The 20,798-nt window shown below is 40.0% G+C and overlaps 1 protein-coding gene across 1 annotated transcript; it reads left to right on the forward strand.

The window, feature by feature from the left end:
* Positions 1-10,826: 10,826 nt before the first annotated feature.
* On the forward strand, positions 10,827-20,711 carry LOC113063457 (E3 ubiquitin/ISG15 ligase TRIM25-like; the record flags this gene model as incomplete). Its single annotated transcript, XM_026233880.1, has 3 exons — positions 10,827-11,468; positions 20,506-20,589; positions 20,670-20,711. Coding segments are annotated over exons 1-3 (699 nt in total), but the record flags the coding sequence as incomplete, so codon positions are not given.
* Between the last annotated feature and the right edge of the window lie 87 nt (positions 20,712-20,798).

Raw genomic sequence — 20,798 nt, forward strand, 5'->3', positions numbered from 1 at the left:
ACCATAAACACAGATTAATAAATGTTCTGTTCCATGGTCATTTGTGTACCACACACAAGGTTTATGATCATAGTCCATGTCTTCTCCCCCTTTTTAAGTGTATCTCTGTGGCAGAATTACCATGTGGTCTGGCATGTATACATTTACATTTATTCATTTAGCTGACACTTTTATCCAAAGCTACTTACAATTGCTATATATGTCAGAGGTCGCACACCTCTGGAGAGACACAGTGGATTCGAACCCGGGTCTCTCACACCAAAGGCATGTGTCTTATCCACTGCGTCAACACCACATAAAACCACTGCATCGTTTTGTAGTTTCATGTGGACGCGAATATTTCTTGAGACGAGGAAAAAAAAAAAGAATTGGGGTAAGCGCCGTCTCCGTGTGGACGGGGCCGAAGAAGTAACGGGTACTTACGGTTATGGATAGAAATGTAGCGGAGTTAAGACCTTGTGGATGCTTTGCGTCACACTCTCACAACTGCAACGCAACCGCACTTGTACCCCACCGAGCGATCAAAAGTGGCCTTCCTGATTTCACAACTTCAAGGTAAAGTGCTTCAGTGGGCCAATTCCATTTGGACACAAAATAACTCAACCATTAACCCTCTGGAGTCTAAAGGTATTTTTGGGGCCTGGAGAAGTTTTGTCATGCCCTGATATTTGTGCTTTTTTCAGTTTCTTATAAATATCTAAATGGGTAAAGTCTAATATCAGTGTAATCAGCACAAACTGGGCTATAATAATATGTGAAATGCATGCATGTACATGATTGTATTTTTTAGAAAAAAAAATTATGCATGGTTAGTGAAAAACTAAAAATGTTAAATAACTTGAATAAGGCCATAAAACACATACATGACATTGGTTCCCGGGACTGTTGAGAACTGGAGCTTGTAGCCTAGAATTTTTCTTTCTAAATTATGTGAAAATCATTTTGTTTACTCACTCACAGAAAACAATATATTGATTAAAATTTTCTAAAGACACTTTTTGTTGGTAAAAGTCATATGTGAGTAGGCGTCAACTATCATGAATATCATTGTGATTTACACCTGAGAAGACAAAGGCCTGCATAATGAGCTGCATAATGAGCCATTCAGCTGTGCCACTGTGAGTGAGGAGTTACAAGAAAGAATGTGAGAACAAAATAAAAGTATATAATTTTATGTTTGTAGTTTATTAAGAATATATTTAATTATCCCACAACATAATTTAATATCCACTTGGGGGAACAGTTAAACAGTTTATTAGGAACAATCAAAGCTTACTTTCAAACAAATTTTTTGGCATCCTTACTCCAGTCACACAATCCTTCAGAAATCCTTTTAACAATCTTATTTTCTACCAAAAAAAACCCCATTTATTATTATCATCATTATTATTTTTTATCATTATTAATCTTGAAAAGAGCTGAGAATATTTTTCCGTTTTTTGGGGGGAAATAAATTGAAAGAACTGCATTGTTTTTAGATTTGTTAGAGTTATCTCTATTTGTTACATTTATATTATTTACATCAAGCTTTTGAATGATATAGTATTGTATATTGTTATTGAAACTTCATAATGTTTCACTTGATTATACATTTAGTCAGGAATTATAGTTTGGGAAAAGTATTTGGAAAAAGTCTAATTAGTAAAATGTTTACACGTTATGTGAAAACTAGTACAAGTATATACATAAATATAAAGAGACTTACTCATGTTTATGATCTCTGATGAATAAAGTGCATCATTCTTTTTTCTGAGGAAATCCATTTCTCAAATCCTCAACCACATCACATCTTTTTCAAGCAGCGCGCTTCAGTTTGAATCTGAATAGCGCGTTAAGCGCGGGGCGTGGTCACATTAGATAAAATGAAGGGAAACATGAAAAACAGACATCGCGTTGTTTTCATATTGATTACTTTATCTCCGAATATTTGTTTTCGGCAGCAAAAAAGTAGACATGTCAAGCTTTCTATATATATCGCTCTCATGTCTCTTCGTTGAGTATTCACGGAGTTACAGTTCATTTTAATGACGTGTTTGTACATGACGATCAGCGGATACAAAGGCTGCAGACAGCACACCTTGTATGTTATCTTTATTTCATAAGTGCACAAAGGTTTTTTGTTATTATGTCTGTATCCAAAAAAAAACTAGACCCTTTACAGATTCGATTGATGTATTGCTCTTATCTGTACGATTAAAACAGAGTGTAATTTAAGTTCTTTTCGGGGTTATCAGGAGAAAATGACTCAAAACGCATATATGCGTTAATCGACTCGAAAGGGTTAAGTATATTAAACCTTTGAGTAGAAGATGTATTCGTTGCAGTGTCGGCCCACTTACCCTCCAGACTGGACTACTTCACATGGAGGAATCCACCGTTGACATAATCCTAGGGCGTAATCCAACCCTCTTCCAGAATCTCTATCCGTCTACTCCACCTCCATCGAGAGCCTTGTGGAGAAACAATCTGTCAACATACCACCGTGTTACGCCCCCTTCAGTGACGTCTTCTGCCCCAAAAGTGCTTCGAAGCTGTCTCCACACCGGCCATGGGACTGTGCCATCGATCTGCTTCCAGGTGAGCCAGTGCCTAAAGGTAGGATCTACCCCCTTTCCATCCCGCAAGAGAAGGACATGGAGGACTACATCAAGGAGGTGCTGGTGCAAGGTTACATCCATCCATCTACCTCCCCTACTGCTTCCAGTTTCTTCTTCGTGGAGAAAAATGACAGAGGCTTGCAGCCCTGCATAGATTACCACTCACTGAACAATATCACAGTTAAGTTCCGCTATCCCCTGCCTCTTGTCCCTGCTGCTCTGGAACTTCATTGTGGTGCCACTGTCTTCACCAAGTTGGACCTCCGCAGCGCATACAACCTCATCCGGATACATGAGGGGGATGAGTGGAAGACAGTGTTTATCACCCCTACTGGCCACTATGAATACCTTGTCATGCCGTATGGTCTAGTCAATGCACCCTCCTTTTCCAGGACTTCATCCATGAGGGGCTCCGGGAGTTCCTCCACCAATTTGTCCTCATCTACTCCTGGAGCCTAGCGGAAAATCATCCCCATTTTGCGGGGGTCCTGCAATGCCTGAAGGCTTTCCAGCTATACCTCAAAGCAGAGAAATGCTCCTTGCATCAACCCACAGTGCAGTTCCTTGGATACAACATCTATAGCAGTGGCATCCGGATGGATGAGGGGAAGGTGGATGCCATCAAGAACTGGCCCACTCCAACCACAGTCAAAGAACTTCAGTGATTCCTCATCTTTGCCAACTTCTACCGCCGATTCATCCAATGTTACAGCTCCATCACCAACCCACTCACCAGTCTTCTTCGCATCAATCCCAAGTCTCTGTCCTGGACTCCAGCTGCCACGGAGGCATTCCACACTCTAAAGGAGGCCTTTACTACCGCTCCTCTCCTAGTCCATCCCTATCCCGATAGACCCTTCATTGTTGAAGTCGACGCTTCTACCACAGGAGTATGAGCGGTCCTTTCCCAGCAGCAGGAGAATCCCACCCACTTCCATCCATGCCCCTTCTTTATCTGCAAGCTCAACCCGGTGGAGGTCAACTACGGCATCGGCAACCGGGAGCTTTTAGCTATCAAGCTAGCGCTGGAGGAGTGGAGCCATTTGTTGGAGGGAGCCAAATACCCGTTCCTGGTTCTGTTGGATCATAAAAATCTGGAATACCTGCGCTTTTCCAAGAGGTTAAATCCCAGACAGGCCCGCTGGGCTCTATTCTTTACTAGTTTCAATTTCTCCATCTCATACTGTCCAGGGGTCAAGAATGTAAAAGCCTACGCCTTATCCTGGTGCTTCGCCATGAGGAAAACCTGGAAGACCCCAAAACCATACTTCCAGATAAACTGGAAGACTCTGCCCTCCTTCAATCCCTCCACCAATACTTCGCTGGGTTGTCCTCCTGGTCTTGCAGTATATCACCAGGACACGGCACACTCCACTCATCCACTTAGCTCACACATCACTTGGCATCGGACATCAGAAGGTATGTGCAAGGATGTAAGGAATGCACCATCTCGAAGAGCCCACGTCACCTACCATCTGACAAGCTCCTCCCTCTGCCCGTTCCAAACCGCCCTTGGTCACACCTAGGGGTGGACTTCATAACTGACCTACCACCCTCTGATAATAACATATGCACCCTCGTTATTGTTGACCGGTTCTCTAAATCCTGTCCTCTTCTCCCCCTGAAAGGTCTGCCCACGGCCCTGGAAATGGCCGAACTGATGTTTAACCACGTCTTCCATTACTTTGGCATTCCCGAGGCCATCGTCTCTGACAGAGGCTCCCAGATCATCTCCCAGGTTTGGAGAGCTTTCCATTCACTCCTAGGTGTGGCCTTCAGTCTGTCCTCTGGATACCATCCCCAGTCCAACGGGCAGACGGAGAGGAAGACACAGGAGATTGCCCTTTTCCTGTGTACCTTCTGCCATGGCCACCAGGACTCTTGGAACCAGTTCCTAGGGTGGGCTGAGTACGCACAGAACTCCCTACGTCAACCTTTCACCGGACTCACTCCATTCCAGTGCGTGCTCGGCTACCAGCCACCACTCTTCCCATGGTCAGGAGAGCCCTCAGACGTTCCATCGGTCCACTACTGGTTCCGAGAGAGCAAGAGGGTCTGGGACACGGCCCACCACCAGCTACAACAGGCCCTACGTAGGCGTAGGATAACAACCGACCTTTGCCTCCCTAATGCCCCAGCATACCAACCCAGACAGACGTTCTGGCTGTCAACCTGTGACATCCATCTGCTCCTAACATTCCGCCAGTTGACTCCCAGATTCATAGGCCCATTCACCATCACTGAGCAGATCAACCCGGTCACCTTCAAACTCAACCTGCCCCCTGAGTATCGGATCCACCCCACATTCCATGTCTCACTCTTGAAACCTCACCATCCTCTTCTCCCTCTTCACAGAGCCTGGCGTAGAAGAAGCCCCACCCCCACCCCCCAAAAAAAGTTTTAACTGCACATAGATCCCAAACCTCTGAAATCGGTTGATAAATGTGAACGTTATGTTTTTATTCAGAAAAAAACGCAGCTCCCCCATTTACTTTCTGTCACGGTTCATGGGTTGGTGCATTCATCTTGCATCTCCGTCTGATTGTGTGCATCTGTTAACTAGCAGCAGCTGTGGTAATGAGCACCAGCTGCAACTCATTTGCGCTGCCTTCAAGTTTGGCTGGCATCCTGTTCGTGTTGTTGGTTCTTTCATTTCTTGTCTGTCTCTCTTGTCTAGTCATGTTCCTTTCCCTCCAGTTGGGATTCTCTGGATCTCATTCCTCACCCCCATGGGATTCCTGAGCTGGGTTTCAGTTACTGCAGCTTAAGCGATCTGGACCTGATTCCTCCCCCACCTGCGATTACTGAGTTGGGTTTGAGTTAATGCTGCTTGAGTGGTCTGGATGGGATTCATCTGGGGTTATGCATTGTCTTCCTACCTTCTCATTGCTGGCTATCTGAGTTACAAATAAACCATTTTTATCTCGCACTTGGAACTCGTGACTCGATTATTGTGACAGATTCATTTATTTTTAAGGCAGTCTTACGCTCACAAACATGGCGGACGCGTTGACATATCGCAGTAACAGCTCAAAGCGGCCAATGAGGCGTATAGGTATTTATATGTCTATGGGCTAAATTGTGTGCACAATTTATTAATTTGTTCCCTCAATGTACTAAAACGTGCACGCGATTACTAATGCTTTCCCTCAATTTACTAATTCGTTCACTCGATTTATAAATTGTGCACACGATTTACTAATTAGTTCCATCGATTTGCTAGAGCGTGCATTTAGCAAATCAAGGGAACGCAATAGTAAATCGAGGGAACGGAATAGTAATCGTGTGCACGTTTTACATACAAGAATGGATGCGTGGGATTTCCCCCTTTCTGGTCAGTGTATCCCTGCCTCTCTGCATAAAGGAAAGACTGAAGTGTTAGGGAAACCGTTTGTGGCAATACACTGTTGTGAACACCTTAGTGACATCCATAAGCAGCAGAAAGAACTTAACACTTAAAGAGAACAAGGAAGTGAAGTTGAAAAGGGAGGATGGTATGTTAATTCTAGATGTGGATTTTACAATGTCAGAGCTTAACATAGCTCTGCTAGGCACTGGGTATAAAGCACCTGGGCAAGATCAATTATGTTATGCCATGTTCCGACAGTTACCAGTAGAATCACTAAAGTTAGTATTAAGACTCTTTAATAAAATCTGGAGGGATGGAATAGTACCGCATAGTTGGAAAAGTGCAGTAATATTACCATTTAACAAGCCTGGTAAGGATCCAGCTAATCCTGATAACTATAGGCCCATAGCTTTGACATCTCACTTATGCAAATGGTTGGAGAGGAAAATAGTTCGCAGATTAACACATATATTGGAACTGAGATGAATACGGTCCAACATACAAAGTGGATTTCGAAAAGAACGCTCCACAACAGATGCTCTAGTTAGAGTAAGGCCGCGTGTCTGAAGCGTCCCAGAAGCGTGGCGGATTCTGTGTCTTTACACACCAGAAGCGTGCCTGACGCGGCGCTGGTGCGCTGCTGCTGTAGAGGGAGACCGTTGACAGACCAGGCTCATGTCTTCATTTCAACAATATATACTTTTTTCTACACACCTACACCTACGCCTACTGATAAAGGACACCGTCAAAAGTATTGATGGCGAAATAGATTATGTTTGACAGGTGCAATATTTGAAAATCGATAATTATTATTATTATTTTTTATTACATTTATATCTGAATTTATGTCAACCTATAGACTTTCAAATATCAAAATATCAGGAATTCATATGTATTTGTGTACAAAATGACATTTAAACACATTTTCCTATTATATTTAGCCTGGAAAAGCTTCCAACACGCGCGCGTGTCGCGGTAAAAATAGGCGTCAGTTCTATTTCTAGCAAGCAAGCGTTTGCCGCGCGGCTCGAGCCGCGCCTGAGACGCGCGTCTCATGCAGGCGGTCTGTAAGCTCTAACCTGTTAACATGGGAGCCGAATTAAAAACCGACACGCCACGCGGCTGAGACGCTTGCGCCACGCATCCAGTGTGTCACTGGCCTAAGTAATGATGTGGAAAAGGCACTGAAAATGAAAGAACTAATGACAATAGAAAAGGCATATGAAACCATGTGGAGGGAATGACTGCTTATTGAACTAAGTAGTATGGGTATTGGAGGAAGGTTATATAATTGGATTATGGATTTCTTAGCAGGTAGGAAAACTCAAGTTCAGGTTGGATCAGAGGTGTCTATAAAATTTGATGTAGACAATGGTATTCCCCAGGGGAGTGTAATTAGCCCGATACTTTTTTTTAACATAATGCTAAATTATATATTTTTTAAATTGGATGGATGCATCAAATCAGCACTATATGTGGATGATGGGGCCATTTGGATGAGAGGAAGGAATGTGTCATACAGTATTGTTCAAAATAATAGCAGTACAATGTGACTAACCAGAATAATCAATGTTTTTTGTATATTTTTTATTGCTACGTGGCAAACAAGTTACCAGTAGGTTCAGTAGATTGTCAGAAAACAAACAAGACCCAGCATTCATGATATGCACGCTCTTAAGGCTGTGCAATTGGGCAATTAGTTGAAAGGGGTGTGTTCAAAAAAATAGCAGTGCCTACCTTTGACTGTACAAACTCAAAACTATTTTGTACAAACATTTTTTTTTTCTGGGATTTAGCAATCCTGTGAATCACTAAACTAATATTTAGTTGTATGACCACAGTTTTTTAAAACTGCTTGACATCTGTGTGGCATGGAGTCGACCAACTTGTGGCACCTCTCAGCTGTTATTCCACTCCATGATTCTTTAACAACATTCCACAATTCATTCACATTTCTTGGTTTTGCTTCAGAAACAGCATTTTTGATATCACCCCACAAGTTCTCAATTGGATTAAGGTCTGGAGATTGGGCTGGCCACTCCATAACATTAATTTTGTTGGTTTGGAACCAAGACTTTGCCCGTTTACTAGTGTGTTTTGGGTCATTGTCTTGTTGAAACAACCATTTCAAGGGCATGTCCTCTTCAGCATAGGGCAACATGACCTCTTCAAGTATTTTAACATATGCAAACTGATCCATGATCCCTGGTATGCGATAAATAGGCCCAACACCATAGTAGGAGAAACATGCCCATATCATGATGCTTGCACCTCCATTTTTCACTGTCTTCACTGTGTACTGTGGCTTGAATTCAGAGTTTGGGGGTCGTCTCACAAACTGCCTGTGGCCCTTGGACCCAAAAAGAACAATTTTACTCTCATCAGTCCACAAAATGTTCCTCCATTTCTCTTTAGGCCAGTTGATGTGTTCTTTGGCAAATTGTAACCTCTTCTGCATATGCCTTTTTTTTAACAGAGGGACTTTGCGGGGGATTCTTGAAAATAGATTAGCTTCACACAGACGTCTTCTAACTGTCACAGTACTTACAGGTAACTCCAGACTGTCTTTGATCATCCTGGAGGTGATCATTGGCTGAGCCTTTGCCATTCTGGTTATTCTTCTATCCATTTTGATGGTTGTCTTCCGTTTTCTTCCACGTCTCTCTGGTTTTGCTCTCCATTTTAATTCATTGGAGATCATTTTAGCTGAACAGCCTATCATTTTTTGCACCTCTTTATAGGTTTTCCCCTCTCTAATCAACTTTTTAATCAAAGTACGCTGTTCTTCTGAACAATGTCTTGAACGACCCATTTTCCTCAGCTTTCAAATGCATGTTCAACAAGTGTTGGCTTCATCCTTAAATAGGGGCCACCTGATTTACACCTGTTTCTTCACAAAATTGATGACCTCAGTGATTGAATGCCACACTGCTATTTTTTTGAACACATCCCTTTCAACTAATTCAACTAATTGCCCAATTGCACAGCCTTAAGAGCGTGCATATCATGAATGCTGGGTCTCATTTGTTTTCTGAGAATCTACTGAACCTACTGGTAACTTGTTTGCCACGTAGCAATAAAAAAATATACGAAAAACCTTGATTATTCTGGTTAGTCACATTGTACTGCTATTATTTTGAACAATACTGTATGTATTAAGTAATATAAGGAAAGCAATTAGGGAAGTAGAAATGTGGTCATATAAGTGGGGATTCAAGATGTCGACCAGAAAATCTTGTTATATGATGTTTACAAAGAAGCGCAAGTGCCATGGTGAAAGGTTAACATTATACGAGCAGCCAATGGTGAAAGTAAATGAATTAAAGTACTTGGGACTATGGTTTGATAGTAGGTGTACATGGAAAATACATATAAAGCACTTGGAGACTAAATGCAAAAAGTTATAAACCTTCTCAGAGCTGTGGCTGGATGTGACTGGGGTGCAGACAGGAAGTCATTAATTAATATCTATAGGGCTTGCCTGAGGTCATCAATAGATTATGGTTGTGTAGTTTATGGAGCAGCGGCAAATCAATATTGGGAAAAATTAATCGATTACAATATAGAGCATTACGTGTATGCATCTGAGCTGTTAAGACAACCCCCATTAATGCTACACTCATAGAAGCAGGAGAGATGCCACTGGAGTTAATAAGAGAGAAACTGGCTATAGCGTATTGGATCAGATTAAAAGGAAGTGGCAAAGAAAACCCAGCAAAAGAAACAATACAGGAATGTTGGGAGTATTCCAAGTTTCAGGGGCTTGGGTTTGGATGGACAAGGGAAATGAGAGTGGAGGAATATGAAATGGAAACCTTAGATTTCACCATGGTCAATTCAGTTAGTAGTATTCCACCATGGATGTTTCCAGAAATAAAGGTTGATATTAATATCTTGGAAAAGAAAAGAGAATGTAGAATGGAGGAAGTGGGAGTTAAAACAAGCATTTACATAAGAAACAGTTATTATAATTATTAAAAAATTTACACAGACGGATCCAAGAACAAACAGGATTGTGTGGGAGTTGGAATACATATCCCAGAATTTAAAATAAATCTTTCCAAAAGATTTTCTGATCCGTTATCTGTATATACAGCAGAAATAGTGGCAGCCGTTATCGCACTACAGTAGGTTGAAGAGGTCAGACCTGATGGGGTGGTACTTTGCACAGACTCTTTAGCTGTCATTAAAAGTATTCAGTCAATGACATCAGTAAGAGAAGATCTACTGATATAACTTTTTCACAGTTTATTTAGATTACATCGGGGTGTCATAGATGTACAGATTTGCTAGGTGCCAGCACATGAAGGGGTTAAAGGGAACGAGAAAGCAGACAAACTGGCTAAAGAGGCGTTGCTAAAGGAAATAATAAATAAAATTCCACTAGGAAAAGGTGAAGGTTAAGCAGTGGTTAAGAAGAAAGGACTTGAAATATGGCAGAAAAGACCAGGAGAGAGGAAATTGTAATGACAAGATTGAGAGTGGATCACACACGGCTAAATGACACATTATTTTTAATGGGGAAAATGAATAGTGAGAACTGTGAAAACTTTGGGATTAAAGAAAATGTTGAACATGTTATATTTTACTGTAAATTGAATGAGGTGGAAAGAAGGGTGTTTAAAGATAAGGTTCAGGAGACAGGGCGGGAGTGGAATCTAGTAGGGATACTGGGACTAGAAGGAGAGAGAGAGGAAATAAGAATCACCAGGAGGGCACTATTTAAATTTTTAAAAGACTCAGGGTTGTGGAATAGAATCTGAAATTGTAAAATGACATGAATATACATACTCCAGTACAGGAGGTGGCGGTATGCAACTTAACGCTGGTTGCAGTCCGCCAATAAATAAGAGAAGAAGAAGAAGAAGGAGTCACATGTGTTCAGAGAAAGAGAAACTGAAGTGTAGCTGAGCTGTTGTTTGTTTGTGTCTCTGTATTCATGCAGTAAAATGGCCGAAGCAAGAGTTTCTCAGGATGAATTCTTGTGTCCAGTGTGTCTGGATCTCGTGAAGGATCCAGTGACCATCCATTGCGGACACAGTTACTGTAAGAGCTGTATTACAGACCACTGGGATCAGGAGAATCAGAAGAGAGTCTACAGCTGTCCTCAGTGCAGACAGACCTTCAGTCCAAGACCTGCTTTATCTAGAAACACCATGCTGGCTGAAGTGGTGGAGAAACTGAAGAAGACCAGACTCTCTGCTGACTGTGAGGCTGGAGCTGGAGATGTGCAGTGTGACGTCTGTACTGGAAGAAAATACAGAGCCATCAAATCCTGTCTGGTGTGTCTGAACTCTTACTGTCAGAATCACCTCGAACAACATGAGAGTTGGTTTAAAGGAAACAGACACAATTTGACTGAAGCCACTGGACATCTGCAGGAGATGATCTGCCAGAAACATGAGAAGCCCCTTGAGGTTTTCTGTCGCACTGATCAGAAATGTATATGTGTGCTGTGTACGGTTATGGAACATAAGAACCATGACATTGTATCAGCTGCAGAAGAGAGGACAGAGAAACAGGTATTTAAACTAGATACTGATTGAATATTGGTGACACTCAGCCCAGTTTCATATCTGTTTATATTGCAACCCATGTTAACTGCTAATAGCATTCACACTGTGTTCGTCATCAGAAATGAACAGCAGCAAGAAGAGTTTCAATACTGAGCCTGTTTGCTGGAATTGCACTGTACAACTTTATCAACACAAGCTTTTGATAAATAGGCTTTGAGCAACATAAAATAATGGAGTGAACTATTTACCTATTATTTGACAAAACATCTACTTCCACCACTCAAAATTCAAATGCAGTGTAATCAGATGATTGAATCCAGATGATTTGACTTTGGCTTGTGTTCTGTGTAGATTCATCATCATTTGGATGTACATCTGAAGTCCTTTCTCATGTAAATCAGTTTAGATTTAAACCTACAGCCAGTGGTTATCACTTCAGATAAGTAAACTTTAAACTCAATCATACCTTTACTGGATTAATTTGTTCGCATTGTAAGGCTATAAAAGAACCTCAGACACTTTGATCTGATGAGATACAGAAAATAAACTATTATTCCTTCACATTCGTTCCTTCTTCCCCACCCATCCTTCCTTTTGCGTAGTTCACTCAGAATGGTCAATAGTAAAATATAATGCTGTACATAAATTCATGCTATCATTTGAAATGTTTCGGTGTGATTGGTATAATGGTCTTACTCCCACAAGAAGTACACTTAAAGGTAAGTAGGCTCTTCACCTAGGTCAATGCGAATTCCAAGTGATAGTTCTTCCCTCCATTTGGAGGATGTTTGTTTTTGTCTGAGTAATTAAGGTAAAGTTGCAAAAGGCTCAGAGTGATTCTGTAGCCAGTTAAGTCCATGGTGTGGAGTGTATTTTTTAAATCAGGTATGTATGTTTTGCTTTTCAGATTTATAATTGAAAATGTTATGTCTTGAATGGATTATCTTTGAAATTTAAATTTACATTTAATCATTTAGCAGACACTTTTATCCTAAACGACTTACAAATGAGAACAATAGAAGCAATCAGACCAATGAGAGAACAACAACAATATACAAGTGCCATGTCAAGTCTCAGTTAGTCTAGCACAGTACACATAGCTATGAATAGAAAAGTACTAGTACTAGTGAAATTAAGTAATTGGCATGATAAGTTTTATTCTGATATTCTCTGAAATGATTGCTTCTAGTAGATTATGTTGTATCCATGTTACCATAAATCTGCTCCAGGTTAATAGACTAAATTCCATCTTTAGGTGAAGCATGTGTGTTAGATTGCAGGAACTGTAACACCTGGCATTGGTTCAAGTGTACTTGGACTGTAAAGGCAAAAAAAAAAAACAAAGAATTTCTGTTGCTCAAACTGCCTAAATAGGGTGAGCCTTCTGTATATTGTAATGTTATTCTAACTAAGTGTAGATGGGAAACCATGGCATGACTAGACCAAAACTATAAGAAAAAGTAATTTAAGTTGTCTTATGTCTGTAGCAGTGGTCATGACTTCTGTTGCAAATTAGCTCAAAATGGAAATTTCTATAAATAATAAAAAAATACATTAAAATGATTTATATCACCTGCTGGAAGTAATTGTAGCCAAATTGATATTACAATCAACTACTCTGTTCATTGAGTGAACATTCAATTTAATTTTATATCAGCTGTTTGTTTGATGGTGTTAAAGTCGCAGCAGTTTCTTCCAGGTTAAAAAAATGACAAACTTCAGAAGATGTTATTCTGGCTTGGTTGTGGTTGGGAGATTTCTGTCCCTGGTGGAAAGTTGCAACATGGCTTGTTGCAATTTTAGAGTCCTGCTGGTACAGGGGAGTCCCTGGGAATATGTATGATCACTATTAATTAATAGGAATTTAAATTTTTAGATCCTGATATTAGCCCTCTGGCTTGAATGCTCTGTTTGAAGGGGCGTGTCTGCTGTGAGACTCCAAGTAAACGACAACATGTGGAACTCCTTTCAAATATATATATATATATATATATATATATATATTTTTTACTATTACAGCTGTCAAAATTAACGAATCGTGGAAGTATTGATTATATAATTTTTTTTCAATCTTTTCCCATCACATGAAAGGCTGCAGTTATGAGCATTGAGTAGACAGAGTCTGTTTATCGCATGAATGCAATGATCTCGTCATAATGCAACACGTTTTCTCTCACAAAAATGCTTTCACCACAACTAACAGCAAACACAAGAATACACCACATGAATACAGTAAGAGTTTTATTGTGCAACATTACGGTGTCATTCATTGTAAGGGCAGTTTAGGCAAGAGTGCAGATATACTTGCGATGTGTGACAGCTCCGAGACATTCTGTTTCATGGAGTCCTTATTTCCGTCACCAAGTTTCCTCGCATTCCACATGTTTCTTGTTTATTTTGTTCCTGACTGATTTCATGGTTTTGACCCCCTGCTTGTTTTGGATTTTGAATTTTGGATTGCCCAATAAACACACTGCAATTGAATCTCTCGTCTCCTGTGTCCTATCGTCACAGAATGACTCCCTGAAGCAGAATGAAAACAGACCGGTATATAAGGACATGTGATGACGATGGAAGTGAAGACAGCTGAGTGCAATTAACAGTTGTGCAATTAACCATGATGAAGTGAAAAGGCTTAGTGGGAAATGTAGTGCCTGCAGTGGGGTGCCTATGGGGAAGTGAGACCACTAGTGGACACCCAGAGAAACACACACCAGACACTGACAACTTCACACAAATGTGAATGCAATAGTAGGTAGTTGTGAATCACAGATTTTTCAAACTTCAGGCAAAATATATGGGTAAGTGGTAATGAAATATAACAAATCATGTAAAATGTTTATTGGATAATTAAACAACAATACATCAAACTTTAATAGTTGCCTTAATCTTTGGACAACACATATTTCTCGTGTTATGTATTAGGTACAATTATGTGCTTTGACAGAAATGTTGGAGCTGCTCAGGCCGCTCTTTTTTCGGAAAGAGATGTCATACTCTAAACATCTAGTACACTAAAAAAAAAATTCTCATTTAAGAAATAATATTAGAAATTAGATGTGTTTGTTTTCTCCAATAAAAAATAAATAATTACATTAAACAGTTAATTCTCACTTTTAAAAATACAAGTTAATAAAAAACAAAAAATATTTAAAATTAAATTTAAAAATAAATAGAACTAAAATTGACTTTCTTCAACAAGAAAAATATACTTTGTGCCGAGTTTCATAAAATAGTTTTCATACACATAGAAAATATTTGTTAAGGGCCAGTTATTTGTTTTTCATTGGCTCAAGTTATAAAATATAGATGTAAACCATAACCCATTTTTTTTAATTGGATGAATGAAAAAAAGTTTTCAGTGTAGTGCAGGTTTTCCATGAAATGCATGTAATCCCTAGACCTCTGCTTCTCTTAAAGGGATAGTTCCCCCAAAAATGAAAATTTTATGTTTATCTGCTTAGCCCTCGGGTAGAGGTCTTCACGGGTCCAAAAATTTGTGCCCGAACCCGAAAGAGACCCGTAATGTACTACAACGAACCGACCCGGACCCGTCTAATATTTCAAAAGCTGGACCTGGACCTGTCTATTATTTGAAAGCTGGACCCGAACCCGTCGGGAAGACACAGACCCGACTGGACCGGATTGTCACATATTCCACCTTAAATTGCTATTACAAGTTAATAAACCTGTTGCAAAAAATACAGCTTTTTGTCTTACCTAATTTAAGGAGCCATAGTCTCTCTTCTTTGTACATGACTGCCTGTGATACATTACAATCCTCCGACAAGAAATGTATCCATGTTATTCCTCTCGTTATTCCCACTCCAAGCTCAATCCACTCATTATTTCAGCTTCAAAAGTCCTTTTTGATGTCACGGTGACAGATGACAAATGCAACTGTGCACATGTCCATTCTGACTCGAGTTTGCCCTTTTGAATTATAATAACGATCGCTCGTGCAATGCCATAGCTGACATTATTTATTTGATAACATCTCTGTGCTCTCTGCTCTGCATCGAGTCTGAATCTGACCAATAAAACTTTAATATTAAACGGTTCATTTATATTATTATAAAAATGTGAGAAAATGTAAAGAAGTGTCCCTCACTGGTTGCCATAGTAACATTAAACGCGCTCGAGAGACTGCACATGTGTGCTAGCTGGATCAACCTAAAATATGCTTTAACGCAATTTGAGCATCATAGAAAACATTCATGTGTCAGTTCACCTCAGATTGTGTTGCTGATTTGAAAAATATTATATAAGAGTGTGTCTATTAATTAATTAATTAATATGCCGTGAGTTTAACCCCCCCCCAATGGTAGACCCAAAGTAACATCCTTGGAGGGCATCTAAGATGTGAGTGACTTTATTTCTTCAGTAGAACATACAGTAAACTGAGATTTTTAGCTCAAACCTTTGCAGTCTATCAGTCTTATAATGTAACTGGATGGGAATCATGGCTAAAACATACAATAAAAAAAAAACATACATAAAAACAAATTATACCCTGCGGCTCATGACATTACATTGATACTCTTAAATGAGCATCTTGTAACATCTTGCTTGGACAACTTTTGCCCACTGTTGTCTAGACCAGCACGCACTGCCCCATCTGTCCCCTGGCTGGCCGAGGTTCTCCGTGAACATCGCTCTAAACTCAGGGCTGCAGAGAGGAAATGGCAGAAATCAAAAAGCTCTACGGACCTCAGTGTGTATCAATCTCTCCTCTCTTCCTTCTTTGCAAATGTCTTCACAGCTAAAACATCCTACTACCACAACAAAATTAACAGCTGCTGTGACGTTCGGACACTCTTCAAGACTTTCTCTTCTCTTCTTAATCCGCCGCCTCCACCTCCTCCATCGACTCTTACAGCGGACGACTTTGCAGCTTTCTTCACAAATAAGACAAGATCCATCAGTGACCAATTCTCCACACCGCAGACTGAGGAAAACTTCACAATGACCGATGCCCACTCTTTATCCTCCTTCTCGCCACTCTCAAAGATGGACGTCTCCAAAATTCTCCTGTCCAATCATCCTACTACTTGTCCACTTGATCCTATCCCCACTCACCTCCTTCAAGCGATCTCTTCTTCAGTCATACCTTCACTTACTCACATTATCAACTCCTCTCTTCAATCTGGAACATTTCCCTTAGCATTCAAGCAGCCTCGGGTAAGCCCATTGCTCAAGAAACCATCTCTAAATCCAGCGCTTCTTGAAAACTACAGACCGGTATCCCTTCTTCCATTCATTGCAAAGACACTTGAGCGGGCTGTGTTCAACCAGCTTTCTATGTTCCTTGGACAGAACAACCTCCTGGACAGCAACCAATCTGGCTTCAAAAGTGGCCACTCAACTGAGACTGCTCTGCTCTCGGTTACTGAAGCCCTGCGACTAGCAAGAGCAGCTTCAAAATCCTCAGTACTCATCTTACTGGACCTGTCTGCTGCTTTTGACACTGTTAATCACCAAATTCTCCTGTCCACCCTCAGAAAGATGGGCATCTCTGGAACTGCTTTCCTGTGGGTTAAGTCCTACCTCTCTGACAGATCCTTCAGTGTGTCTTGGAGGGGTGATGTTTCAAAGTCACACCACCTTGCTACTGGGGTTCCTCAAGGCTCAGTACTTGGACCACTTCTCTTCTCCATCTACATGACATCTTTAGGATCTGTCATTCAGAAGCATGGCTTTTCTTATCACTGCTACGCTGATGACACCCAACTCTACTTCTCATTCCAGCCTGATGACCCAACGGTAGCTGCTCGCATTTCAGCCTGTCTGAGTGACATTTCTAGCTGGATGAATGACCATCACCTTCAGCTTAACCTTATGAAGACAGAACTCCTGGTGATTCCAGCTAACCCATTGTTTCATCACAACTTCTCTATACAGCTGGGTTCGTCAACCATAACTCCTTCGAGGACAGCCAGAAACCTAGGAGTTGTGATGGATCATCAATTAAGCTTCACTGACCACATTGCTTCAACGACCCGGTCCTGCAGGTTTGCCTTATACAACATTAGGAAGATTAGACCCTTCCTGTCAGAGCAAGCAACCCAACTTCTTGTCCAAGCTCTTGTTCTCTCCAGACTGGACTATTGTAATGCTCTCCTGGCTCTTCCTGCATGTACTGTCAAGCCTCTGCAAATGATCCAGAATGCAGCAGCGAGGGTTGTCTTCAACGAGCCAAAAAAAGCTCATGTTACTCCTCTCCTCATCAGGTTACACTGGCTACCAGTAGCTGCTCGCATCAAATTCAAGGTACTGATGCTTGCCTACAAGACGACCACTGACACGGCACCAACTTACCTAAACTCACTGGTTAAATCCTATGTGCCCTCCAGAAGTTTGCGCTCTGCAAGTGAACAACGCCTTGTGGTGCCATCCCAAAGAAATTCAAAATCACTCTCACAGACCTTTTCCTGAACTGTGCCCAGCTGGTGGAATGACCTCCCAATCTCAATTCGTACAGCTGAGTCTTTACTCATTTTCAAGAAACATCTAAAGACTCATCTTTTTCGCCTGCACTTAACCTACTAACACCAGTACTTTTCCTTTTCTTGTCTTTTTCATTTAATAAAAAAAAATATATATATATTATATATACCTGGCTATGCGTTCTATACTAGACTAACTGAGACTGTATTCTCTTGGCACTTGTATTCTGTTGTTGTTCTCTTGTTGACCTGACTGCTTCTATTGTTCTCATTTGTAAGTCGCTTTGGATAAAAGCGTCTGCTAAATGATTAAATGTAAATTTAAATGTAAAATGGACCATTTACACTCTATTTATGAATGAGGGTTTATTCGGTTACAAAACTTAGGACAATGTGTATGTACAGCAACTACAATACAAACAAAGAGGGAAACTGAAAAGGTGTAGGCTGAAGCCTGAAAGGTGATGGCTTACTACGCCTACTCTATTTAGAGAACAACATCTACCCATCAGAAATTAAGCATAAACAATATACATGTATAAACATATACATACACACAAACATATATATACACACTGTATATATACTCATATACATACATATATATTGTTTGTTTGTTGCTTGTGTTGTTTCAATTTATGTACAGCAATTATACATGACCTTAACTTAGACAGTTTTTCTTAAACATCCATGCATTTGTCAAAAAACAGGATTTTAAACTGTTTTTTTTTTATGATAAATGGAATTGCTCCTCTTAAGATCATCGGTGAGACCATTCCACAAGTCGACCCCTTTTACCGAAATGGTGTTCATTTTAAAGTTTGTTCTGACCATTTGTTTTTAATATGTTCTCTCCTCTTAGATTATATCTCTGTTCCCTGTTTTCAAACAAACATAGTATATTTTCATGCAATATTTTCCTATTGACTTTGAACATAAAGACAACGGTATTCAGACTGACTAGATCGGAAAATTTTATTGCTTTAAATTTGAGCAATATTGAGTTTGTCGGTTCATTATTCGGTGAATGATTGACTATCCTTATGGCTTTTTTTTTTTGTAAAATAAAAATAGGTTTTGTGTTTGTGGTGTAGGCATGCCCCCATATTTCAACACAGTAAGAAATGTATGGAACAATAAGAGAACGATACAGAATATACAGAGAGGGTGCATTTAAAAAAATACTTGGTTTTATGTAATATAGCTATTGTTTTGGACAGTTTTGATTGAACATGAGCGATTTCCAGGTGAGTGGTTTCCAGGATAATTTATGGTCTAATATTATTCCAAGAAATTTGTTTTCATTCACGCTTTCTATTACCACATCATTGATCTTTAAGCTCATGTTGGTCTTAATTTGTCGATTACTGAATATAATATATTTGGTTTTACTTGGATTAAAAGATAGTTTATTCTGGTCAAACCATTGCTTGATTCTGGATAGTTCTCTGGTCACATCAGTAATTAGATGGTGAAGATTATCTCCAGATACACACAGTGTTTTGTCATCTGCAAATAAAACACATTTTAACAAATCGGATACCTTACAGATGTCATTAATATATAAAATAAGCAACTTAGGACCAATCAAAGAACCATGGGGCACCCCACAAGTTAATTTACACATTTCTGATTGATGATAATTAAAATGTACATACTGGTATCTATTGTCAAGATAGCTTTCTAACCATGAGTAAGCATGGCCCCTAATACCATACTGCTCTAGTTTATTCATTAACAATTTATGATCTATGGTATCGAATGTTTTTTTGAGGTCAACAAAAACGGCCAAAGTAAAATACTTTTTGTCTAATGCAGATGCTACATAATAAACTAATTTAATAACTGCCATTGAAGTCGATTGACCGCTCCTGAATCCATATTGATCTTCACTCAATATCATGCATTTTTCAATGAAACTATCAAACCTCTTCAGAAAAAGTTTTTCCAGTATTTTTGAGAATTAGGATAATAATGAAATTGGTCTATAATTTGAGTATAAATGAATGTCATCACTCTTATAAATTGGAATAATTTTTGCAATTTTCCTCTGATCTGGAAACACGCCAGATTTAAAGGACAAATTGAAGATATAGGTCTCTGCCTCAGACATCATGCCCAAAGACTGTTGGTTGAATGTCTGATGCAAATGACACACAAAAGTGGAGACACTTCAGGGGTTTCTAAGTCGTCATCAAATTGATTCAATTATACAGGATTTCCAGGAGATGTGTGTGTTGCGTTCTTTAACGTTCCACCTGTAAACAAAGATACGTTTACTTATGCCCTTTTCAAGTATTTGAGCTTAACTGAAACTTCTGTGTTAGTAGATGTTGAACAGGCTGTTGTGTCTACCTTGATTTATTGCAATTTTGAAGTGTTCCGTTTTATTTTGATTTTAGAAAATAAACTTTTTTTTTCTCTTTACAAATCAAATTCTTGTTTTCACTGACATTTCTCATAAGAGCTATGGACACACAGGAAACCTTTAGCCACCACTGCATACGGTAGTTGGGCCAGTTAGGTGGACTTTGCAACATAATGATTTATTGACAGTAATTTTCTGTGCAATTTACTGTCATCCATTTGTCCTCCAGCAACAGCTGAAGGAGACACAGAATATGTTCCAGCAGAGAGTGAAAGATCTCCAGCAGCTGAGAGAGACTGTGGAGTCTCTTAAGGTGAGTTTGGAGAAGAAGAGAGGTTTGTTTCAGTCCCAGTTCAGACTCACCAAAGCCTGAATCACTGTGTGTCCTAACAGCGCTCTGCACAGACAGCAGTGGAGGACAGTGAGAGGATCTTTACTGAGCTCATCCGCTCCATTGAGAGAAGCTGCTCTGAGCTGATACGACTGATCAGAGATCAGGAAAAGACTGCAGTGAGTCGAGCT

This window comes from Carassius auratus, chromosome 45, assembly GCF_003368295.1.
Source record: "Carassius auratus strain Wakin chromosome 45, ASM336829v1, whole genome shotgun sequence".
NCBI lineage: Eukaryota > Metazoa > Chordata > Actinopteri > Cypriniformes > Cyprinidae > Carassius > Carassius auratus.